The 25,659-nt window shown below is 43.4% G+C and overlaps 3 protein-coding genes across 3 annotated transcripts; all 3 read left to right on the top strand.

Annotated features, from left to right (window-relative positions):
• Positions 1 to 373: 373 nt before the first annotated feature.
• Positions 374 to 23,886, top strand: LOC112341831. Its single transcript, XM_024662642.1, has 6 exons — positions 374 to 436; positions 501 to 520; positions 23,426 to 23,478; positions 23,514 to 23,544; positions 23,600 to 23,681; positions 23,735 to 23,886. Exons 1-6 carry the CDS (start codon positions 391 to 393, stop codon positions 23,884 to 23,886), a joined length of 384 nt encoding a protein of 127 aa, XP_024518410.1. The 5' UTR covers positions 374 to 390.
• On the top strand, positions 20,620 to 22,639 carry LOC9661220 (flavonoid 3'-monooxygenase). Its single transcript, XM_002988826.2, has 2 exons — positions 20,620 to 21,901; positions 21,969 to 22,639. The coding sequence occupies exons 1-2, from the start codon at positions 21,044 to 21,046 to the stop codon at positions 22,602 to 22,604; spliced, it is 1,494 nt and encodes a 497-aa protein (XP_002988872.1). The 5' UTR covers positions 20,620 to 21,043; the 3' UTR covers positions 22,605 to 22,639.
• Positions 23,887 to 23,931: 45 nt separating the features above from the next.
• LOC112341830 (5'-3' exoribonuclease 2-like) lies at positions 23,932 to 25,308 on the top strand. The gene has a single exon (XM_024662641.1). The coding sequence runs from the start codon at positions 23,932 to 23,934 to the stop codon at positions 25,306 to 25,308; it is 1,377 nt and encodes a 458-aa protein (XP_024518409.1).
• The last annotated feature ends 351 nt before the right edge of the window (positions 25,309 to 25,659 follow it).

Genomic DNA, 25,659 nt, shown 5'->3' with positions numbered 1-25,659 from the left:
AGCTACTGGGAGACACGCGGAGCAACGCTCGATTGGTTCTCGAATTACTCCAGATTCGAGCCGATTTTCCGTTAGCAATCACAAATCTTCCCTTCCCGGATTTTGATGCCTGTGTGTGGGAATTCAGGTACCAAGATCTCAGTGAGCGATGCCATAGAAAAGAATACTAATTCCAGTGATGTAAAACAGCAATGTCTAACGATATGGTGGAAGATGGCTACCAGGAAATCGTCAACACCGATCTATCTTCGGTGGTGATTGACAACTTCAAAGCTAGATATGCTCACGTTCCTCAGCTATCCTGTATCCTTGGGCTTGGTGATGTTACTTCTTTGCACCAGCCATATCTTCCTTGACGAAACTTAAGACGTGGCAATAGATTCACGGGACATGAGTGCGTTTCAAGACAGTTCCTTTGATGCGGTCATTGACAAAGGTAACAAAGTTATAGTTTACTCTCAAGAGTCTCCTCTTACATTTTCTTTCTCTTTGTTTTTCAGGCCTGGCCGACGCCATGCTAGTAAGTGCTTGTGTCACCAAAAACATCCTTGTCTAATGCAATTTGCGTTCCTTCTTTCAGTGTGGAGTTGATCCGGCCGAAGGCGTTCTACACATGCTAAGAGAGACTTATCTCGCTTGCAGGATTTTGAGACCACAAGGAGTGTTTATGCTGGTAGGAAGAAAAAAACACTTCTATAGTTCCTGATCTATAAACATTCTCACTGCAGATCACATACAGCCACCCCGAAATACGAATGCCGGCGTTGCAGGAACCAGGATTGAAATGGTCCATCCTTCTGTACGCCTTGGGTATGTTTTGAGCTCAAAACGGGATAAGCTCACTCTGTGTGTTTTCTTCTCAGCCAAGCAAAGCCGTAATGGAAACTATTGAGGGAGTAACTCCAGATTCACTGCCCATTGACGAGCGCAACTGGTCTCAAGATTTTGGAATATATTTAATTAACTTTACTAGCTAAAAGTATTTATCTAACCACATTTTAATCTAAGATACAACTAATTACCTTTTCCCTCGCTACTATATAACAGCGAAAATGCTTGTGAGGGTTTATCACTTTCCATCCTCTCCAAGAGCGATCAAGCAAGACCAATCGATCATGGGAGTTCCTGGGTTTTTCGCTTGGCTCGTATCCAAGCATCCTCGGTGCGTGAGGGACGCGATTGATGGTGCCAAGAACAATATTCTTCGCTACGACAACGCGAACTTGTACGTGGACCTCAACACCATCATCTGGGTCATCCTGGAAAGCCACGATTGCCCGCCCACCTTCGCCACTTTTTACCAAGAGTTCCTCGACTCGCTCCGCAAGCTCGTCGCCATGGTGGCTCCGACCAAGCTCGTCTTCCTAGCCCTGGATGGAAGGCCTCCCACCCCCAAGCTCTTCAGCAAGCTCTTCAAGAAGCCGTGTCGCTACAATCGCGATGCTTCTCTCTCCTCCTTGTCCTCCTCGGAGGATGAGCTCGATTCCACCAAAGCTCAGAAAGGTGATCTCATCCCACGCAATCGCAAGGCCAAGATGGCGATGGTCCGCCATGGAACGCCTTTCATGAACGGGCTGGAGAGTGAACTGCGACGATTTGTGGCAAGCATGATGCTGTCAAGTTCATATGATCATCGCTGGAGGAGATCAATGACTAGCTCGAGGCTCCAGTGGATCGTTTCCACGTCCGAGGAGGACGGGGAGGGCGAGCTCAAGATCTTCAACCACATACGGGCTCTGCCGTTCAACGCCCACGACTTCCACTGCGTGGTTGGACGCGACGCCGACTTGATCATGCTGGCTCTCGCTAGCCCGCTCTCCAGGAAGATCAACATCGTCCGCCAGACGCCGAAGGACGGAGTGATGATTTACAAGCTCATCAGCATCGAGACGCTCGTGCGTGATTTCGAGGTGCAGATGGAAGAGCCGTGCTCCGTGCGGCTGCGGTCCACCATGAGGGATCTCGTGTTCCTGTGCTTCCTTCTGGGGAACGATTTCCTGCCCGGCCTGGAGGCGCTCACAATCCGAAACAATGGCATCGACAAGCTCCAGCAAACGTACATGGAGGTTTTCAGCGAGGCAGGGGAGTTTATAATCAACTGTGATGGGCATGTCAACATGAGAGCGCTGGAGCGATTTCTATTGCATCTGCCGAGGCAACTAGGGACATCAAAGAAGTTAGAATCTAGTGTTGAGACGAGTATGATAATGTGGTCATCGTATATCAACATTCTAAGGTGGTGCGCAGACTATTATTTCAATGGAGTGGTGTTGGACGAGTCCTACTACTCGTGGGAGAATGCTCCAGCCATGGGAAGATTCATCAACTTCATGGGCACACACTCATGTGGCACGGTAAATTCAAGACCTCTTCTCCCACCAGTTACTGCTACGAGCGTTCTTAACTTAAGACCTCAGTGGTTGAAATCCTGTTAATATCGTATGGAATGACTGTAAATTCTAGTGAGAGCAAAAGGGAAGATCGAACTTAGATCTTTAATACTAATATATGCATTTTAAAATCACAAAGAGTTCCCAGTATGAGTCGGAGGAGCGACCAAGCAATCCAGCCGCCGGCTTCCTGCTATTGCAGAAGCTTATACTTCTCGGCACGGGTCTTGGAGAAGAGTGGTGGCAACCTTGAGGTTCTTGACGGCCTGGATGGTCGTGCCTGGCACCTTGCTCACAAGCCCCAGCAGCACGTCCACCTTCCACCCCTGCTCGATGGTCAGCTCGATGTTTAGCCTGTGGAGCTCCTAATCGACGGCGGCAGCATGAGAATGTGCCATCTCCCACGCTTGGATATGATCCCTGGTCTCGATGGAGCACCGCCGATCGAGTTGAGCGAGACGTTGAGCCGGTCCTGCCTGTAAGTCCGGACGTGTGAGGTAGAAGGCGTTGTGAGGGTCCGTCGTCACCTTTGCCTTGTCGTATCTAGAGTCGAGAGAGTCTGGCACGCCACCAGGAGCGTCGTCCAAGTCCGGTTGAAAAGGCATGGTGTCGATGAGCTCCACGGCCTGGCCGAACAGCCCCGTCCGGCACATGGGATCCGTCAGGCAGTCGTAGTGAGCCAGCGTCGTTCTCACGCCATGATAGTCTTGGATCATGTTGGCGAAGTCAGGTGGATGCCGCTTGATCACTTCCACCATCATCATCCCGTTCTCGCTGAGAGGAGAGTCCCTGCCTTCTTAGCAAGTTTCCGGCGTTTGAAAGCCGGATGATCACAGTAATGATCCACCGCCTCTGGTGCCTTCATCTTGTTTCGAAGCAGCTCAAACCCCGAGTAGAATAGTCCTGTTTACAAGGAAAAGAGTTAGCCGATCACAGAAATCACGAAACAAACTTACTGTCAGGGAGAGTAAGTTCCCAGGGATTGAGAGGCGGATGATCACAGTAATGATCCACCACCGGCGGTGCCTTCCTCTTGTTTCCGAGCAGCTCAAACTCCGGGTAGAATAGCCCTGTTTACAAGGGAAAGAGTTAGCCGATCCCCCGTACAAATCAAGAAACAAACTTACTGTTACAGAGAGTAACTTTGAGGCGATCAAGAGGCGGGTGATCATAGTAAGCCTTCCTCTTGTTTCCAAGCAGCTCCACTCGATCATGGTAGAATAGCCCTGTTAGGAAAAGAGTTAGCCAATCCCTCAGAAATCACGAAAAAACTTACTGTTAGGGAAAGTATGTTTGCGGTAATCGAGAGGGCCGTGATCGTGGTAATGATCCACCGCCAGCGCACCAAACTCCGGGTAGAATAGCCCTGTTTACAAGAAAAAGAGTTAGCCAGAAATCACGAAACCAGACGAGATCATGGGAACCTTGACCCAGCTCGGGCTTCCAGGAGAGCTCCTGTAGCTCCACCACCTTTTCATCGTCACAGCGTCGGATTTGCTGCCGCTCGGGCGGTTTGATGCAAAGCTGTTCGAGGGAGGATTCGTGCTGCGCCAAAAGAGAGCATTAACAGAAAAGGAAAGGAAGGGGAAAACGAGAAAGGAAGACCTTTTCCTGTGCAGCTTCCATTTCCTGAGCCTGCAAGAACGAGGAAAGAAATCTTGAGAAGAAGACCTAAAAAAACTTACCTGGATGAGAGAGTCCAAATCGTCCGGGAGCTCGTCCTTGACATTCCACTCGGTGCATACAAAATCGAGAGCAAAAATTATCTCCACAATCTGTAACATCTCCAGCAACACCATCTTGGAGAGAGAGAGAGAGTGGGAAGTTTAGGGCTTTGGACGATCGAGGCAGGACAGTCTGGTACTCACTGCGCTGGTCGACATGTATGGCGTCTCCGACTCGCTGGATTCCAAGAGGATGGCCTTCTGGACGGCCGTGATCTTCCCACGTGCATAGCACTCTACCTCACTGGTGATGTTGCATCTCCATCGTTTCGCGAAGATGGGAGAACACGCTCAAATCTCTTCCCACCTGCCAAGAACTTGGTGTCGTTGTTCATGGCTGCCTCGCCGTGGCTCCACTTATGCCCAGCGAGGGAACTCCCGTACTTCTCCAGCGTCGGGGCTCCGATACACAGTTTTGTAAATGTTTTAATAATCAAATTATAAAGATGTTTATAGTTTATAAACTTTCAAGTATATTCTATTTAATGTATATAAATTATAACATTCTTAAATACATATTGCATGTTTCATATAAGTTGATTTGTGTTTTGGTATGCCATTGGATACTGCCATTTATGACTGCTTCAGAAAACAGGTTAACACCAAATATTTCTGGCTCTTTGTTTTGCAACTTCAATTTTTGTAAACTCCCTCTCTTTGCATGGGAGGCAATGAAGTGCCACCATGAAAAGAGAGAGAGGGATGGGAGGAAGGGGAGCACGGGAGGCCTCCCATTAAACACCATCCTTCTCCACCTAGCTGGCAATGGTGTGGCATGATTACATAGCATTTCTCTCTATCCGACTCTCTCTCTCTCTCTGGTGCTGCCACACAACATTACTTCCAATCACTTTTAACTTGGACCAAAGCCTCTTTCATAGGACAGAGATGAGAGAAAAGAGGGTCTTGTCCTGGTATTTTCCTAGTCTTTTCCTTTGCATGCAATGCTAACCAGTGTGTAAGTATCTCTCCTTTTGCTTTGCTCGTCTAGATTGGCGGATGTTGGGATACCCTCTTCTCTAAGGGGTTTGAGGTTCTTCTCTGGAATGGAAATGCTAGTCAACCCAAGCAGCAGCAGCAGCAGCAGCAGCTAGATTGGAAGTGGTCTTTTTTTTGCTCTCAAGGGGCAGCAACAATGATCATATGGAGGTTTCTATGAATTTGTGAAGCTCAGTGGTACTATTAGCTTTGGCATTATGGAATATGGGCATGCTCTTCATCTTTGCACAACCTGGAGCTAGTAACTATTGCTACATAGTCTTCTCCTCTTGGATCATCCTTAGTCTTATTTTTCCAACGGATGCCTTGCAAGTTTTCAAGCACACTCTTGGGAATCCACCAGAACTTCACAGGTGGATAGGTGATGATCCTTGCTTAGTTTTGTCGTCATAGAGAGGAATCAAATGTGGTGGAGATAGCCATGCTATTGTCCCACTGTTCAAATTCTTTTTTTCTTCATGAAGAACAAATAATGGTAAAAAATGTTTCTAAACTCGAAAATGTCAAAGAAGTGCCGATCAAAAGCTGAGAAAAACCATAGTCGTTGGATGGACAGATGCAGATGGGAGTGGAAAGAGAGAAATGCTATGTAATCACGAGTACTTACCCAATAAATGTTAGGTGGTTTACAAAGAGGTTTTATATTAGTGTTGATTGTAAAAACAAAAGGATTTTGAGGAAGGAAGTGGCCCTTGTGTGTGGTGTTTTAAATTTTAATTCCAAGTCCATGTGGTGATGTGCATTTTGATAAAGCCACATAAAGTTGTCCATGAGTGAAAACTGGGTGGGGCAAGTAAACTTCAACTCGGTCAAATGTCTGTCCTTGGCATTTGAAAATTGTTAAAGCAGTAACCCAAATGAATTGGAAATTGTCTTTTGGACATTTTGAATGGAATTTCTGTATTTAATGCTATTAGTGTGATATATGGGCTAAAAAATTTTGTCCCTTTAAATTGCCTCATCACAATTTCACAATTTAAAACATTTGGTAGTGCATTTTTCAAGATGAGAAGTGTGCCGTTACATAGTCCTATTGATGGAGACAATTCTTTAGGAGGATAAGAATAACACCTTGTTTGAGAGAGAGTTTATATGGTGGGAGACCAGAAGGTGTTATAGAATTTAGGAATTCTATTGGAAAACTTTCAAGATATTTAGTGTTAACAAAATCAATGTTTTCGTAAATATATGTATCATTTTGTAATTTAGAGACAATAGTGTTGTTAATTGCAAATGTGTCATTGTTAAGTAGGGTAAATATGACTCGATTGGCTGCAATATAAGGGTTTGAAATATCAAGTACTAAAGGGTAGACAAAATTAATAATAAATGAATAAATTAGTTGTATATAAGGTAATAAAATAGAGTTAGAAGGTAAAGATGGTAAATTTTGAAAATTTTCACCATTTCCGACTTTGAGAAGCCATTCAGCCCATAATATATCACTTTTAGTAAGTTGTATACTTTTTATCAAAGATAATTTTCTAAATAATCACCATAATTTATTCATTTTTACAAAACTTGAAACAATTTGTGCCCTATGTCCATGTGGAATGACTGAAAGTGTTTGTCTAAAGTCCCCACTAGTGATAACAATTATGCCACCAAAAGGTAATGATGTATTTCTTAGGTCTCACAACACTTGATCAACAACAGTGAATACATGAATGTGAACTATACTTATTTTATCCCATAACAATACATTAGTAGTTTTGATTCTTTTACCTGCTTCACTATTAGCAGTTATAGTAGAAGTTGATGTTTTATTTATTGGAATAGAAAATTTAAAAGTAGTGTGTGAGGTTTGGCCATTATAAAGTAAAGTATTTGCAATTCCTGTCCAAGCTATGTTAGCAACATAATATTTATAAGAGTGTTAAGAAGAATATTTTACTAGTACCACCAAGGCTATCAATGAAAATGTATCGATTATGCTCAATTGGGTGATCAATAACATTAAAAATATTTAACTGTTCTTGATTAAATTAAGGAATATTTTGTTCAACATTTTGATATATTTGTGTTGAGTTGACAATATTTTCATCATCAAAATTTTCAAATGGGAAAAAATACGTGGTAGTTTTGATTAGTTTTGCCATGCATTCTCATTTTAATTTTTGTATCATGTAAAGCATATTCATAATGAAAAAATTGAATTTTTTTGCATGAAATCTTCACAAAGGAAGTCTTTAAATTTATCCCATAAGAAGTAAGGATCTTTTGGAGTGCAAAAGATATAAAGTAATACAAATAATTGTCTTAATTGTGATGATATTATAAAAAAGTAAGTATTTTTTAAACATTTTTCCCATTCAATATCATCAGCTATAAACCCCATTGCATCTGCAACTTGTCATAATAAATATTATTAACTGTCTTGAGATCTTTGAAAGACGTAGCACCTTTTTTATGAAATAAAATAAGATTTAAGCGATATAATTCAACATTGGATGGCGATATAAAATACATTCAGGACATGACATTTTTTATATGTTGAATTTGCCAATTATGAGTATTAGAGTTAAATGTATAATATAAAAGGATTTCAGGATATATATATTGTTTAGCATTTAGGTCATTTATATTTAATTTAAACTATTTTTTCAACATCATACCATTTTGAGTAGCATTTTGAAGTGTTATTGTTCAGAACTTTCTATAAAATAGACATCTTAAAAATTTGGAAGATGGATAGGAAGATAGATTATAAAGGTTGAATGATCATGCATTTTAAATTTAAAGAGTCTCTATATTTGGCTCTAGAGTAGATACATAATATGTATTTAAAAAAATTGAGATTTCATTCTAATTTAAAATATTATCAGATTGTTGGGTTGCTGAATGGATTTCAATTGTAACACAATCATAATATTTATAAATATATTTAAATAAATATTTAATACTTTTTATAGTTGCACAAATTTCAATATTAATATTGTGATGGCCAAGTGTACGGCTACGATGCTGTATACTAATATTAGCGTAGTGGATTTTGGTAGCCGTCGGATTGGTTTCAATCCGGACCACTCGCTCCTGTATATAAGCTAGGGTTTTTGGGTTAATTGATATGCACATTTCTGTATTCCCTTTCCATATTCCATGCACTCGCATTGGTGGAGGTGAGGGGCACCTTTGATTGTCCCTGGGGAGTGCTTGGATTTGGGATTTCGGTTTAGATCTAGCTTTTGCATTGTCTAGATCTAGCTTTTTCCATTTCCTTTCTTTTGTTCTTTCCTTTCAGGATTTTGGTTTAGATCTAGCTTTTTGCATTGTCTAGATCTACCATTTCTTTCCAGCTTTTTGTCATTTCTCTTCTTTTGCTCTTTCTTTCTCATTCATTTTCATGGCCGATCCGCAATCTCCTCCTTTGACTCTAGAGCAGCAGTTGGTTCAATTGCTTGATGCTATGCGCTTGCAATTGAACAACCAAACTCAGTTGATGGCGGCGTTCACGGCACATGGTACAACTCCTCCTGCTTTTGGTGCCAATCCTCGCGTTCGGCCGGAGTTCTTTCGTGGGAATCCTGGGGATGATGTGTACCATTGGTTCGATCACTTCATGGTGATTGCCACATATCATTCTTGGGATGATGCTCGACGTTTGCGTGAGTTCCCCACATGTCTTCAAGGGACGGCATTGCAGTGGTACAATGGATTGAGCGCAGCTACTCGTGGCGATTGGAGTGTTCTTCCGGACGTCTTCAAACGCGCCTTCGGACACGCCGACGATTGTGATGATGCCTTCCAACAATTGCATCGTCTTCGCCAAGGGCCATCTGAGTCGGTGATGCAATTTGGCGTTCGTTTCCGAAGTCTTTTGCTTCGTGCGGAGCCAAATATGTCGGAGCGGATCAAGCTAGGAATGCTGTGGCCAGCACTTCGTCAAGATCTTGTCGGACTTGTGCATGCACTTGCTCCTGCCACTCTTGACGATGCTCTTCGCTTGGCACAACGTTATGAGACGTCGCCTCTTCCACTTCTTGCTACACGTCCTTCAGCTCCACTTCCTATGAGTGATGGTCCTGTTCCCATGGAGGTTGATGCTGCTGCTACTCGAGTCCAAGGACAAGGGCGAGGACGTGGTCGTGGCCGTGACATTCGTTGCTGGGCGTGTGATGAAGTTGGTCATACTTATCGGCGTTGTCGGCGCTTTCCGGATTGGCGACCTCCATTTCCTGGGTGGAGACCTTGGCGTCAGCAACGTCCCGTTGGTGCTGCTGCGGTGGAAGGTTTGGATACCGAGGTGCATTCGGGAAACGAGGAGTCGCGCGAGTAATGGAGGGACCTTGCGCGAATAAGTTAGTGACCCCTCCATCTTTCTTTCGGGAGTATCATCAAGGGGTTCACTCGGCACCGGTTCATCCAGTGTTTACTTTCCAAGCTCGTTTTTATAACAAGAGGTCTCCTATTCTTCTCTCCGTGTTGGTTGATACAGGTTCGAGTTTATCTTCTATTGCTCGACCTGTTGCCACACGTTGTCGTCTACACTTGCGTCGTGCGGCGGATCCAGTTTTCATTCTTTATGGCAACGGCCGTACACATGCATGTGCACGAGATGAGGCGGACCTGGTTGTGCGTGTGGGCGATCTCGAGCTTGAGTTGCAGTCGTTGCGGGTGGTGCCGAGTCAAGCTTTTGACCTCATTCTTGGTATGGATTGGTTGCAGCACAATCATGCCAAGTGTGACTTTGAGGCTTTTCCCCCTTGTCTCATACTTCTTTATGTTTCATCCATTCCTCTCACTTCTGTACCTCTTCGTCCCTCTACTTCTACCTCTGCTTCCATTACTTTTGTTCCCCCATTATTTCCTCTTGTGTTTCCATCTTGTTCTGCTCTTCCCTTTTCCGATCCCTCCGATGATCTTTGTGTTGCAGCTGTTGACCATCTCATGAAGGAGTATTCTGATCTCTTTGAATTTGACCTATCGTCTGGGGCCAAGATTGCCACACGTCATCCCATTCTAACCGGGGATGCTCGTCCAATCAAGGTTCCTGTTCGTCGTCGGTCACCCAAGGAGATCAAGATTTTACGTGCAAACGTCAAGGAGATGTTGGAGAAGGGTGTTATTCGGAAGTCGCGGAGTCCTTGGGCATGTGAACCTCATCTTGTGACGAAGCCTGATGGGAGTATTCGTTTCTGCATCGACTATCGTCCGTTAAATGAAGTGACGATCCCGGACGTGTACCCTCTTCCTCACACTGCTGATCTCTTGGATCGTCTGGGGCGAAGTCGTTGGTTCACCAAGCTAGATCTTGCTTCTGGGTATTGGCAAGTACCGATGGCTGAAGACGATATTCCTAAGACTGCTTTTCGTACACCATTTGGTTTGTACGAGTTTTTGGTGATGCCGTTTGGTTTGAACAATGCTCCAGCAACTTTTCAGCGAATGATGGACGAGGTTCTTTGCGATATGCCGGAGGTGATGGCTGACTTCATTGATGATGTCTTGATCCACTCGGAGGGGACGTGGGAGGAGCATGTTCGTGATGTTTGTAAAGTGTTGGATCGGCTACGCGACGTTGGTTTAAAGCTGAAGCGGTCGAAGTGCGTGTTTGGGTCCAAGGACACAACTTATCTTGGGTACCGTATTTTTCGTGAGGGTTTGCAAGTTGATCCTGACAAACTTGTGGCTGTTCTAAAGTTCCCTACTCCGAAGTGTGTGAATGATGTGCAGCGCTTTTTGGGTAAGGTGCAGTATCTCGGTTGTTTTGTGGATCATCTTTCCGATCGCACTTTACCATTGCGAGCGTTGCTGAAGTCATCAACGTCATCTTTCATCTGGTCTCCCGATTGTGAGCGGGCGTTCATGAATCTCAAAGAGCTATTGACGACTCCTCTGGTTTTGGCATATCCTGACTACACTCGACCTTTTATTTTGCGCGTGGATGCTTCTGACATTGGTCTTGGAGGTGTGTTGATGCAAGAGAGCTCGAGTGTGCCTGGTCAGCGCCATCCCATTGCATACATAAGCCGTACATTACAACCAGCGGAGATGAACTACTCCACGACGGAGAAGGAGTGTTTAGCAGCAGTCTGGGGTTTCGAGAAACTTCATGCCTATCTACATGGTTCTCGGACGTTACTTGAAGGTGACCATGCTGCTGTTACTTCATTATTGAAGCGGAAGAACCTGGTTGGTCGTACGGCTCGATGGGCTTTGAAGCTTCAGATATATGATTTCGATGTTGTTCATCGCCCAGGGAGTTCTATGGCTGATGCTGATGCCCTTTCTCGAGCTCCTCTTCCTTCTCCACTCACTTCTCATGTTTCTGACGAACCTGTTGTTCCAGCATCTGTGGATTTTCTAGATGAGGATTCTGTGCCGTCGGCGGTTGCTGTCCTTGACGTTCAATGTCCACAGGGCGTAGAGCAAGATCTACCTTCTCTGGATGAGGTTCGCGAGGCTCAAAAGATTGAGCCGTGGATTCGAAGGCTTCGAGATGGGTTTGAGAATCCTGCATCACTTGCTGATGACTTGCCTTTTCGGCATTTACATTCTCAATATCGCCTTAAAGATGGCCTTCTTTATTTTGTGGGGACGGATCCTGATGCTCATTTACGGCTGGTGGTGCCTTTGGTGTTTATTCCGCAGTTTCTCCATGCCTACCATGATTCTCCTATTCTAGGTGGGCATATGGGACACCGTCGTGTCACCGAGAAGTTGCGCAGATCTTTCTATTGGCCAGAGATGCGAGGTGATATTATCCGGTATGTGCGTAGCTGCGTTTGGTGCCAAGCTCGTAATACTCCCCCTTGTGCTGCGGAAGGACGGTTGGAGTCAATTGCAGTTTCTCGTCCGTTTGAGTTGGTGGCGTTTGATCTTATGGGACCTTTTCCGCGATCGACTGCTGGCAATGAGTATGTTATTATTGCTTCTGACTACTTGACTCGTTGGGTGGAAGTTGGTGCTCTTGCTAGTGCCTCTGCAACTGCTGTTGGATACTTCCTCCTCAATCGAGTGGTGTTCCAGCATTCTTGTCCAGAACGGATTCTTTCGGATAATGGTCCTGCATTTATGGCTGAGGTATTTCATGTTTTGACATCTCGGTTGGGGATACGCCACACTTTTACGAGTGCTTATCATCCACAATCAGACGGTCTGGTGGAACGGCTCGTTCGGACATTCAAAGGGATGATTGCGAAGTATGTGAACTTTCAACATTCGGATTGGGATGGTTATTTGCCGTCTCTTCGGTATGCTTATGTCACAGGGGTGCAGAGTTCTGTTGGTGCTTCACCATATAAACTTCTATATGGTCATGATCCAATATTACCAACAGAGCTAGGTTTACCTTCGCGATTGCCACGAGCTCCTGATGCTAGGTCATGGGATCAATATTTGACAAGCATTCTTCCACTTGTCCGAGCAGAGTCTGCTGAACACTTAGGCCGCGTACAAGTGGGACAACAACGGCGCTACAATTCCCATCATCGTCCACCAGCGGAGTACAAAGTGGATGATTTGGTGTTAGTCCGTTTTCCCCATCTTACGGTACGTGGTTTATCTAAGGGGCTCCTTGCGCAGTGGAAAGGACCGTATCGGGTGTTGCGGCAAGTTGGACCACAAGTTTATGAGGTTCGGCATGACGTTCAGCAGGCCGATCCTCTGGAGATTGTGCATGTGCAGCGGTTAAAACGCTTCATACAGAGGGATCAGGAGCAGTTAATATCGTCTACAGATCCACCGATGCCTCCTCCTGACGTTCCTCCAGATCCCGGCCCATCTACAAGAGAACCCTGACGGCCTTCCATTATTCCGAGAGGAGGGGATGATGTGAGGGCCAAGTGTACGGCTACGATGCTGTATACTAATATTAGCGTAGTGGATTTTGGTAGCCGTCGGATTGGTTTCAATCCGGACCACTCGCTCCTGTATATAAGCTAGGGTTTTTGGGTTAATTGATATGCACATTTCTGTATTCCCTTTCCATATTCCATGCACTCGCAATATGAGCATTATTTTTTTTACAAAGGTATTTATTATAAGGCACTACCCAATGATTATCAATATAGCACCCAATTTTTAGAAATATGCAGCCATTATCAAGTCTATAATAATTTAGATATCCATCAACACTAAAAGTAATTTTATAATTAAATTTTTTTGGATAACCTTTTACGCAAGTGCCATTTTCCATGCAAAGACTATTGGGTGTTTACTTGTTTCTAGCGAGTGCTCTCTCTCTTTCTTTCCAAGATGTTGTTTGAGCTATTACAGATAGCAGAAATTGTGCTTGCCTGAATGTCAAGGACAAGCTCCTGAGCAATTTAGCTGCTCTAATTGAGGTGAGTTTTGGGGCTTCTTCTCAATCTCTCATTCCTGCTTTTAGGCTCAGGAAATTGAAGCTGCACAGGAAAAGGCTAGCGTTTCTCCTTTTCCTCTCGCATTTTCGGACTCTCCTCTCAGCGAGAACTGGATGATAATGATGGAAGTGATCAAGCGTCATCCACCTGAGATGCAGCAGGTCTTTAACTTCACCAACATCTATCATGGCATGAGCCCGGCGCTGGCTCACTACGACTGCCTGGCAGATCCTGCGCCGGAAGGGGCTGCTCGGGCCGAGGACAGCATGCCTTTCGAGCCGGGCATGGGTGATGCTCCTGGCGGCGTGCCAGACTCAATCAACTCTCTACTGGTGCAAGGCTCTGGCAACGAAGCCTCACAACACCAAGATCTACTTCGCGGATCGTGTGTCCAGAAGGACAGGCTCAACGTCTCGGACAAGCTCAACTTGATCTAGCGTCAGGTTGGGCGGTGGACCCACGAGATCATGGCGGCTTATGCGACCAGGCTAAACATTGAGCTGACCATCGAGTGTAGGTGCAGAAGTACCACAAGCCATGCTGCTGAGGCACGCTGCCAGTCAAGAACCTCAAGTCTGCCACCACAATATCAACGTGAGGTTGAGTTCCACCACATTGAGAAGGACATGCGTACAGTAGCAGGAAGCCCTCTTGATTGTTTGGTCTCTCCTCCAACTCACATACTAGGAACTCTTTAGATGCAATTGAAAACTATACTTGAATATTCTCTATTTACAATTTTCTCATCAATGATATAAATTTATCTAAATATAGAGATTACTTTAACACTTTAAAATGTTAATTCTCATAATTAATGAATTCTTTCATAAATTTAAATTTATATTGTGAGTGCTCAAGATATAGAATAGGTATATTGATTGGGTTAAACTGTTGTTTATATACAAGAATGGATAGATTAGATTCAGTCCTAAATAGATAGTTTATATGCTATAGTATTACCTAGGTAAAGTAATATATATATGTGTGTGTGTATATATATATATATATATATATATATATATATATATATATATATATATATATATATATATATATATATATATATATGTATATACTAATAGAGCACTTAATAGAGTCTAGCGGAAAATCTAAGGGATATCCCACAGTTTCTTCAGAATGAATATAACAATTATTAACGAAACTTTGGGTTTGAAGTGATTTTGGAGGCTACCAAGGTTTCTATTTTGAAGACTGAAGTGGACAGGGATGGGGAATTGATAGCACGATTGTAGTGAGGTGAGACATGCTAGAAGAGCAAGGCCTTGTTTCATTCACTCCCAGGAAGGCAGAGCCCTTACTAGATTCTGAAACGGCAATAGGCACTATACAGATGTTTGCGCTTCTTCTAAGTCACATAGTGGAACTAATGAAACTTGTGTGTGGCGAATAATTCCAAGCCTTGACGATTACACCTTCAAGCATCGTCATGGCTAAGTTCCAGCAATTGTGTCATCACATCTTTGTCATAACAAGAGTTTAAGTCCAAAATGAATGGGATGGCCTTTGAGAGATGACAAGATGTGATGACTTGACAATTGCTTTCATGGACTTAGGAGATTAGCCATAAACGTCAAGGAACACCTAGAGTCGTGAGTACATCCAGTGGTGGTGAAGGTGGTGAAGTTGCTTTGGCCTTGGATTTGAAATTGGACTGCCATTGTTCCTAAAGAAACCATGTGACACTTAAGTGATATATTCATCACTGTTCCTTTTTGGCATTTGTACTTCTTGGCACTTCTCATTGAATTTGTCTAAGGTAGTTGAGTCTCCTCCCTCCCTTTTGCAATGCCAATTGGATTGAATCTATAGAACAATCGAAGGTGGAATCCTGGAAAAAAGAATTTTTAGAGGATAAAATAAGATTTAGTGGAGATATCAGGGTGATGGTGTGTGAAGAAAATGGATGGATGTTAATCTCACCAGGCCTGGGAGAGTCTTTCTCTGTCGCACAAAGTTAACAATGATGGTGTTTAAAGGGAATGGATGGATCTTAAGCTCAATAAGGTAGGATAAAAGGAAAGCTTGATCTTTTAGGTTAAGGAAAATTTGAGGTTAAGTTTAAACCAAGAGAATATTCTATATTCTGCCATGTTAGCGTAGGTAAGAACTGAGGTAGTGGATGTCATCTTTATTCTTGTCGATTGCATACATCCATTTGAACTGCTTGACTTCTAATACCACAGTCTTGACCTACTGTTGATGTGGTAGAATATAGAATATTCACTCGGTTCTACATTATAATAAACTAACACTTGCCTAGCATATGTTGTGTAGGTAGAAAAATACTGTTTTGATTTTTTAATATATTAAAAATTAAATTGGAATTGTATCAAAAACAAAAATATTGTATTCCACTTTAATTATGCCTAGAAAATGTTAGATTGATTACAAAAATTAATTCTTGAAAACTTGATAATATAAATATTTAGAACAAAATATACTCCTAGGCATAAATAAGAATAAAGCTTCGAGCTAGAGTTCCTTGGTAAATGTGACCGTCACAGATGGTCCGATCTGGTCAGTCACTGAGTAAGATATCCCAACTTACTCATGTTCCACTTCAAGAGTAACTACATTGATTGAGGCTCATAATGCCGAAGGGGCAATGAAATATTGGTCGGGGCTAGTGGCATTCACCAGAGTAGACAGCTTAAGGATGTGTTGGTTCTTTCCATGCTTAAGAGGAATGTGAAGAAAAATGTCCTTGAAAGTATGATCAAGACAACATAAAAACCATGTCTTTTGGAGGCTGAAAACCACTGAGTGTCATCACACCACCCCCCTTGTCCATCCCTCCATAACAAAGAGAGAAAACGTCCTCCATGGCATTCTTCTCAACACCTCTGTCGTCGCTGGTGGAGGCGCCACTGCTGCCACTGGGTGGACCACTGGACCCGTTGGATCTAGAGCCCGCGGGTCCAGATCTGCTGCTGGCACCTGTTCCCACGGGGACTGGGAGCTGCAGTTTCACTGGCCATTTACTCGCTTTCCTCTAGAGCTACGCCCTTTCCCTAAAGCAGCGGTGGAGATCCTCCATGCTGGGAGTGACGGTGGCGAGACTGTAGCTCCGGATCTGCTGCTGGTGCCTGTTCTTGCGGGGATTGTGGTGGCGATTGAGCGGGAGATCTCTGAGTAGAAGATCTCTGCCTGGGAGATCCGGGAGCCACAGCTTCACTGGGCATTTATTCGACCGCATCCCTCTCTTGCCCTTTCCCTAAAGCAGCGGTGCTCCACATTGGGCAATTTGTGCAAGAAAATTTAAAAGATCTCAACAAAAAAAGTTTGGATGATGATAGGAAAGACACTTGCATGTGACATGTGTCGCTATGCCTTCTTCTCCCGCCCCACACAGCTTGGCCGCCTCACATTGATTGAGAGCAAACATCAGAAAAATTTCTCACACAACCATGGCTACCGACCCTGGCCCGGGCCTGGGATCCAACGGCCGGTGAGCCTCCCCACTATCGCTTTATATGTATAGATATATATCTTACATTATTGTCTCCTTTGGAAGATAAAAAGGTGATGATGATAAATTAAATGGAACATCTGAAGCTTCTATTAGGTGATTATAGACTACTATAAGAATCTGAATTTTCTATAAAACCACCAACGTAATTGCTAATAAGTATGACTAAAAAAAATTCAAAGCTATAACATAAACATCAATTAACTATAGATTCCCGATGAACCAATTTCAACCCTATGTGCAATTGCTAAATGTTCAAACCAACCTTGAAGCATAACTTCGAACTAAAACAAAAGACTTTAAAAGCCATTATAATCCTCATTGTAGTAAATAATATATCCCATCTTTAGGTTTGTTTATTGACAATCTTCTAAGATTATTATTAACTCAAATTTATGACTATTATCTTTATCTAACACCACATATTAAAAGTTGAACTCACTCTATTTATTTTCCATATCCTCTTTATCCCTTTAAAGAAAAAACACTTCTAAAGTATCAACTTTGTTCAAATTTATTGCATTAATCCTTATTTCACTATCTATGTTCTGCCTCACTTCACTATTGCATATATTTAACCTCACTAAATTGGGGCTAAATGTTTTAATCAAACTTGCTATATTCGTCTTTATTCCATAATCTATGTTGTTCATCCTAGCACAACTACAATATCTATTTGTCCCCATTTTATCATTGAGGCCAAACTCCTATCTAGGAATTTTTAGCTACTGTCAAAACAAAAATGATGAAAAAAAATAAATGTGCTCAAAACATAGAAAATAAAGGGTTTTTTATTATAAAATACTTTAGCCACCACAATATAAATAAAAGATTCACACTCCTCAATATACAACTTAACACTTGAGCTAAGAGAATTAATAGAAAATTTACTCTTAAGAGAACACAAACTCTTTATCAACAATGATAAAACAAAGGCTTTTAACAACACTCACAATTGGGGACATATACTCAATTTTAAACTCAAGCCAAAATGACTCCTTGGAATAGGAAATACTTAACACTAGAATTGATCAAAGACTCTGCCAAATAAACAAAAGCAAGATTATTAACTTCTTGCATATGTTTAACATCTTAATTAGTATGAGGAAGACAGAAAACACTTAACTCAACATTAGACCGAGAATGAGAATTATAAAAGTCATAAATGATTAATGTGCCATGAGAAGGAAACATTGAAAATAAGGAAGAAACACTAAAAATATAAAAAGTTGGATCAGGTTGAAAAATTAAAAAAGGTTGGGAAAGAGTAAAAGGTAAAATGAAAGGAATAGATGGCAAATTAAAATATTGATATCTACCCTGTGAAATCTTTAATTCATCTCTAAAACTATCTTTTCAATGTCTAGTATTGGAAGAGGCTAAGAAGGTGAATTATTACATAAAAGAAGGGAGTAGCAATTCTGAATTTATGCTTTAAATGAGCACCTTCACACTACTATTATAAAGATGATTAGATCATTTACAACAGCAATAGCCTAATGTGAGAACGAGAATGAGGCCCACTAAATGTTACTCAACACCAGAGATGCCTAATAAAAAAACAAGAGAGGATTATCTAAGTGATGAAATTAGTTCATCATTTGGCTCTACCTTTTAACATTATCAAATCTAAGGTTAAAAAATTTAAAACTTTCATACAAAAGAAGATTATTCTTCTCATGTAAACTCAGTCAATGCTTGAAAGTTTCTTCTGGGGATAGCACAAGAGGTAGAGGAGAAGCTATATGTTGAAAAAAAGGAGCCTATAATTTTCCATCATGATTGATAAGAGTACTGATAAAGCATTGGAGAAACACTGGATTGTTTAATATTATCTACCTAGAAGCTAGAGGTCAGCTAGTTTGCAAGTTTATAAGGCTTTTCTTTATTGAAGGAAGAATGGTGGAGGCAATTGTTTTTACTCCAGAAGTTCTCTTCTTACAACTTGAGCTAGATTTGAAAAAGCTTGACTCTGATAAAGCCACAGGATAAAGTCTCATCCCTAATTGGATGTAGAACAAGTGTGGTACAATATTTGAAGGAGAAGCATCGTAAGATCCTTGGTGTTCATTGTGTTGTTTATAGGGAGGTGCTTGCTGCAACAGATGGTTCAACTTTTAATTGTAATGCTTTTTATGAGATTGATAAATTGGTCAAGGAAAATGCTATTATTGCATGAAGTATATTGGTTATTTCATAATCAAGTTGTATAACATTTGGTTCAATCTATACCAGCTTTATTAGAGCAACGGCAAGAACTAGAGAAAGTAAAATATAAGATGTTAACAATATTTCAAGTACTTAATGTCTTTGTCATGGTATGGTAGATACTTGTTTAGTGTAAGTCTAATTTTTCATTCATTTATTGACATACATGTTTTTAGAGTTGAACAAATTTAGCCTTCTACTATGAAAAGAATGTCACCAACTACTCTAAGCTTAGAGATTAATTGGATGTGATAGTGGAGAGGTTATATTTAGATCTATTTTTGGAGGTAATTCTCCAAAGTAAAGAACGTTCATTATCATTCATCAACATGAGTGGTGTGATAGAGGTATACAACCCCAACTCTGTACATATACATTCTTCTCAAGTAGGAATTAATTTAAATGTTAGTATAATGGGAGTAGAGTTAGGTTCTTCTGATGATTCAATCTTTAAAGAGAGGATGTACATGCAAGTTACCATAGAGATATCAATTCCCTCAACAGTATAAAGCGAATTAATCCATACTCCTACTTTACAAGGGACTTTGAAGGTTAATAAGTTACAAAAAGATGCTGGCTCAAAAGTCTTCTGTACAAAATCAACTTTAACTCATCAAAGTTTGTCACAATGAAGTGGAAGACTTCATCAACTTCCTCTCCAAAGCTTGTTCAACATGAGTATTTGTAGCAATGAGCAAATCTAGTGAAATATATTTCTAGGTAATGAATTCTTTACTACTTTTTTATTCTAACTCAAATATTAGTAGAGGTTTAATGAAATTGTGATAAGTCATTCTAGCCAACACTGCTGCATGCAAAAGAGGTTTCTTATTCCAGAACAATTTTAAAACAGATATGAGAGTTTGATTATATTTACTCTACTCATTAATGATAGTAAATCTTAATAGCTTACATCCTAAAACAGTAGATTGGATGAATATTTTTTGTTTGCTTAGTGAGGTGGTAGTGGATATACCTAGAATATGCTTCAATATTCTAGGATCTTCCACAATCTAACGGTTGTTATTCATTTAGATTAATATTGTATTTATCATTTATAAAAATTCCTAAATACATTCTAGTATATTCTATTTTATTCTAGCTGATATAAGAGTAATCTTATGGTTATACATGTTTACAATTATAAACTTCCATTTGCTCAATTAGATTAATAACATTGCTATTAAAAAAACCAAGCATTGTTGCATGCAATGAGTAGCAAATTATTCAAATTTAGAGAGATTTAGAAATTAAAAAGTTTAAGTGATATTGAAAACATTTGCTATACATTTTATGCAGCAATTCTTAGTTTGCTTAATAGTAGTGTCATTCCTATTTATTAATCTAATTTATCAAATGGAAGTTTATAATTTATAAATACAAGATTAATCTTATTAGATATCAAGATGAATAAATGAATAATAACTGTTAACATATTTTAAAATATTCAAAAATATTCTAAGCTTAAAAAAACCTAAAAATTAGAACTAATTTATCATGTCAAATGAAAACTTGTTATGTATATAAAATCAGTAAAGGAAAGGTAGAGGCTCCATGATGTTATCTCAGAGCATTGAGTCAATTTTCCAGACAACAATCCAGAGGCGCCCACAGCCGCGAGCAAGGCACTGTGTGGCGGTGTGTGGCAAGGGCATCGAGCAAGAGGCTATGGAGATTGCAAAGAAGCTGTAGAGATACATTTTTTTACAAGCGGAGGAAGATTGTGGAATCATTCCCATCACGAGCCACAGATACTTGTGGAAGGATATTTTCGTGGGCATGAAATTAGTGGAGTAAATATTTTCCTGAATAGATATTGACAATGATTCCTCTCAAAGTCAAAAGTTACGTATAGTTACGTAAAATCAAAGCTGCAACAGTTTGTATAGAAGTGATTCATTGAGCGAGGAAGTTTCGACTCCCAGGCTCATGGGAATCACTATAGCGATCCTCGTGTGCTTGCTCGCGACCGCGGCGATCATCAAGTCACTGCTCGCAAGGAGATCGTCCAGACTCCCGCCCGGTCCAATCTCCTTCCCGGTGGTGGGATCTTTGCTCTCGCTCCGCCAGCCCCTCCACCGCCACTTCGCGCGCCTGGCCGATCGCTACGGCCCCATCGTCTTCCTCAAGATCGGCATGGTTCCATACGTTATCGCCAACACCGCTCGCGCCGCCGAGTTCTTCCTCAAGATCCACGACGCCGAGTTCGCCAATCGCCCCCAGTCGGAGGAGTTCTTCCGGATCTTCAGCTTCGGCTGGAGCGACCTGGCCTTCCGCTCACCGGGGCCCGAGTGGAAGCTCATGCGCAAGATCTGCGCCACGAACCTCTTCAGCAACGCTATGCTCGCCACCAGCGCCCCCTACCGCCGATCGCAGCTCCAGTCCGCCATGGACGCCATCCTCGATCGATCACGGGGAGGCGAGCCCGTAAACTTGCGGACCCTCTTCGCCCGATACACGTCGGGGTCGCTGTGCCTGACGCTCTTCAGCCAGGAGTGTCCCGAGGTGGTGGAGACGATCAACAACATGGCCGGGCAGGCGATCAACCTCAACATCGGCGAGATCATCCCGTCGCTCGACTGGATGGATCTCCACGGCGTCTACGCCACGATGAGGGGCGAGATCATGCCCCGGATCAAGGCGCTGCTCGACGATCAAGTCCGGGAGCACCAGGAGCGCAAGAAGGCGGCGGGCGATGGGTTTGTCTGCCGCGACTTTGTGGACGTTCTCATCTCCCTGGACGAGAGTGACAAGCTCTCGGACCAAGAGATCATCGGCCTCCTGTGTGTAAGTGATCACCATCCTTCTCGATCCTCTTCTCTGCGATGTGACGATCGATCGAACTTTCTTCCAGGATATGGTGGGTGCCGGATTCAAAACCTCCATGGAGTCGATCGAGTGGTGCATGGCAGAAGTGATCAGTAAACCCGAGATCATGCGCAAGGCCCAAGAAGAACTGGATCAAATCATCGGGAGGGAGCGCGCGGTGGAAGAACACGATCTCCAAAACCTTCCATTCATCCAGGCGATCCTCAAGGAGGCCCTCCGCCTCCACCCGGCGGTGCCGCTGGGAATGCCCCACTACAACCTCCGCCCCGTGGAGCTCGGCGATGGCCATGGCACCATAATCCCCGCCAAATGCAAACTCCTCGTCAATCTCTGGGCGGCGAACCGCGATCCAGCGCACTGGACAAGCCCCCACGAATTCCAGCCCGAGCGATTCCTGGGGACCAACATCTCGCCCGGGGGGCAGCACTTCCAAATCATCCCATTCTCCGCCGGGAGGAGGATGTGCGCCGGCTATGGCCTTGCCATGCGCTCCCTCTTCTTCCTCCTCGCCAGCCTGCTACACGGATTCATCTGGAGCGAGATCTCGGACAATCCCATCGCACTGGAGGAATCGATCGGAACCATTTCGTGCCCACCTGCGAAGGACCTGATCGTCGCGGCGTCGCCCAGGATCGAGGAGCGAATTCTCGCTCAGTACTAAGAACCCTAATCTGGCAAGAGAATATTCTAGCAAAAGCAATTTGTTTGTAATGGATATTCTAGTGTATCAAAGGGGTTTATCCAGGGTTTGATCCAAATGCTCTCGAATCAATGTCCGGTGCTCTGCGAAGATCAGCTCCTCGGTGCCTCCATTTTCAGCGGTGATATTTCCTGGAGAAATTCTCGAAATATTTGGAGCTTGTAGCCACCCCACGCAGAGGAAAGAACTCTTGCATGGAATGTTCAATCCGGATTCTATGGTCATACTGGAGCAACGCTCGATTGGTTCTCGAATTACTCCAGATTCGAGTCGATTATCCGTTAGCAATTCCGCAAATCTTCCCTTCCCAGGTTTTCATGGCGGTGTGTGGGAATTCAGGTACCAAGATCTCAATGAGCGATGCCATAGAAAAGAATACTAATTCCAGGGATGTAAAACAGCAATGTCTAACGACATGGTGGAAGATGGCTAAGAAGAAATCTTCAACACGGATCTATCTTCGGTGGTGATTGACAACTTCAAAGCTAGATATGCTCACTCTCTTGTATCCTTGGGCTTGGTGATGTTACTTCTTTGCAGCAGCAATATCTTCCTTGACGAAACTTAAGATGTGGCAATAGATTCACGGGACATGAGTGCGTTGCAAGACTGTTCCTTTGATGTGCTCATTGACAAAGGTAACAAAGTAATAGTTTACTCTCAAAAGTCTCCTCTTACATTTTCTTTCTCTTTGTTTTTCAGGCCTGGCCGACGCCATGCTAGTAAGTGCTTGTGTCACCAAAAACATCCTTGTCTAATGCAATTTGCGTTCTTTCTTTCAGTGTGGAGTTGATCCGGCCGAAGGCGTTCTACAAATGCTAAGAGAGACTTACAGGTTTACTGATTAAGTTTATGCTCTCTCGCTTGCAGGATTTTGAGACCACAAGGAGTGTTTATGCTGGTAGGAAGAAAAAAACACTTCTATAGTTCCTGATCTATAAACATTCTCACTGCAGATCACATACAGCCACCCCAAAATACGAATGCCGGCGTTGCTGGAACCAGGATTGAAATGGTCCATCCTTCTGTACGCCTTGGGTATGTTTTGAGCTCTAAACGGGATAAGCTCACTGTGTCTGTTTTCTTCTCAGCCAAGCCTGGCACTGAGAAAGCCGTAATGGAAACTATTGAGGGAGTCGCTCCAGATTCACTGCCCATTGACGAGCGCAACTGGTCTCTCGGCTTGGAAGATTTTGAAATATATTTAATTAACTTTACTAGCTATAGCCACATTTTAATCTAAGATACAACTAATTACCTTTTCCCTCGCGACAATATAACAGCGAAAATGCTTGTGAGGGTTTATCACTTTCCATCCTCTCCAAAAGCGATCAAGCAAGACCAATCGATCATGGGAGTTCCTGGGTTTTTCGCTTGGCTCGTATCCAAGCATCCTCGTTGCGTGAGGGACGCGATTGATGGTGCCAAGAACAATATTCTTCGCTACGACACCGCGAACTTGTACGTGGACCTCAACACCATCATCTGGGTCATCCTGGAAAGCCACGATTGCCCGCCCACCTTCGCCACTTTTTACCAAGAGTTCCTCGACTCGCTCCACAAGCTCGTCGCCATGGTGGCTCCGACCAAGCTCGTCTTCCTAGCCCTGGATGGAAGGCCTCCCACCCCCAAGCTCTTCAGCAAGCTCTTCAAGAAGCCGTGTCGCTACAATCGCGATGGTTCTCCCTCCTCCTTGTCCTCCTCGGAGGATGAGCTCACCAAAGGTCAGACAGGTGATCTCATCCCACGCAATCGCAAGGCCAAGATGGCGATGGTCCGCCATGGAACGCCTTTCATGAACGGGCTGGAGAGTGAACTGCGACGATTTGTGGCAAGCATGATGCTGTCAAGTTCATATGATCATCGCCGGAGGCGATCAATGACTAGCTCGAGGCTCCAGTGGATCGTTTCCACGTCCGAGGAGGACGGGGAGGGCGAGCTCAAGATCTTCAACCACATACGGGCTCTGCCGTTCAACGCCCACGACTTCCACTGCGTGGTTGGACGCGACGCCGACTTGATCATGCTGGCTCTCGCTAGCCCGCTCTCCAGGAAGATCAACATCGTCCGCCAGACGCCGAAGGACGGAGTGATGATTTACAAGCTCATCAGCATCGAGACACTCGTGCGTGATTTCGAGGTGCAGATGGAAGAGCCGTGCTCCGTGCGGCTGCGGTCCACCATGAGGGATCTCGTGTTCCTGTGCTTCCTTCTGGGGAACGATTTCCTGCCTGGCCTGGAGGCGCTCACAATCCGAAACAATGGCATCGACAAGCTCCAGCAAACGTACATGGAGGTTTTCAGTGAGGCAGGGGAGTTTATAATCAACTGCGATGGGCATGTCAACACAAGAGCGTTGGAGCGATTTCTTTTACATCTGCCGAGGCAATTGGGGACATCGGAGAACTTGGAATCTAGTGTTGACACGGCCATGACAATGTGGTCATCATATATTAACATTCTAAAGTGGTGCGCAGACTATTATTTCAATGGAGTGGTGTTGGACAAGCCCTACTACTCGTGGAAGAATGCTCCACCCATGGGAAGATTCGTCAACTTCATGGGCACACACTCACGTGGCATGCTAAATTCAAGACCTCTACTCCCACCAGTTACTGCTGCGAGCGTTTTTAACTTAAGACCTCAGTGGTTGAAATCCTGTTAATATCGTATGGAATGACTGTAAATTCTAGTGAGAGCAAAAGGGAAGATCGACCAGACTTGACAAACTTAGATCTTTAATACTAATATATGCATTTTAAAATCACAAAGAGTTCCCAGTATGAGTCGGAGGAGCGACCAAGCAATCCAGCCGCCGGCTTCCTGCTATCGCAGAAGCTTCTACTTCTCAGCACGGGTCTTGGAGAAGAGTGGGGGCAACCTTGAGGTTCTTGACGGCCTGGATGGCACCTTGCTCACAAGCCCCAGCAGCACGTCCACCTTGCACCCCCGCTCGATGGTCAGCTCGATGTTTAGCCTGTGGAGCTCCTAATCGACGGCGGCAGCATAAGAATGT

This window comes from Selaginella moellendorffii, unplaced genomic scaffold, assembly GCF_000143415.4.
Source record: "Selaginella moellendorffii unplaced genomic scaffold, v1.0 SELMOscaffold_91, whole genome shotgun sequence".
Classification (NCBI taxonomy): domain Eukaryota; kingdom Viridiplantae; phylum Streptophyta; class Lycopodiopsida; order Selaginellales; family Selaginellaceae; genus Selaginella; species Selaginella moellendorffii.
This window is presented reverse-complemented; position numbering and strand designations above follow the sequence as displayed.

Excerpts from the sequence above, each read along its gene's own strand:
- LOC112341830 (XM_024662641.1), top strand. The coding sequence starts at position 23,932 with ATGCTTGTGAGGGTTTATCACTTTCCATCCTCTCCAAAAGCGATCAAG.
- LOC9661220 (XM_002988826.2), top strand. The coding sequence starts at position 21,044 with ATGGGAATCACTATAGCGATCCTCGTGTGCTTGCTCGCGACCGCGGCG. Across the intron at positions 21,902-21,968 it reads AGATCATCGGCCTCCTGTGT|GATATGGTGGGTGCCGGATT; the intron begins GTAAGTGATCAC and ends ACTTTCTTCCAG.
- LOC112341831 (XM_024662642.1), top strand. The coding sequence starts at position 391 with ATGAGTGCGTTTCAAGACAGTTCCTTTGATGCGGTCATTGACAAAG. Across the intron at positions 521-23,425 it reads GCCTGGCCGACGCCATGCTA|TGTGGAGTTGATCCGGCCGA; the intron begins GTAAGTGCTTGT and ends TCTTTCTTTCAG. Across the intron at positions 23,545-23,599 it reads CACAAGGAGTGTTTATGCTG|ATCACATACAGCCACCCCAA; the intron begins GTAGGAAGAAAA and ends TTCTCACTGCAG.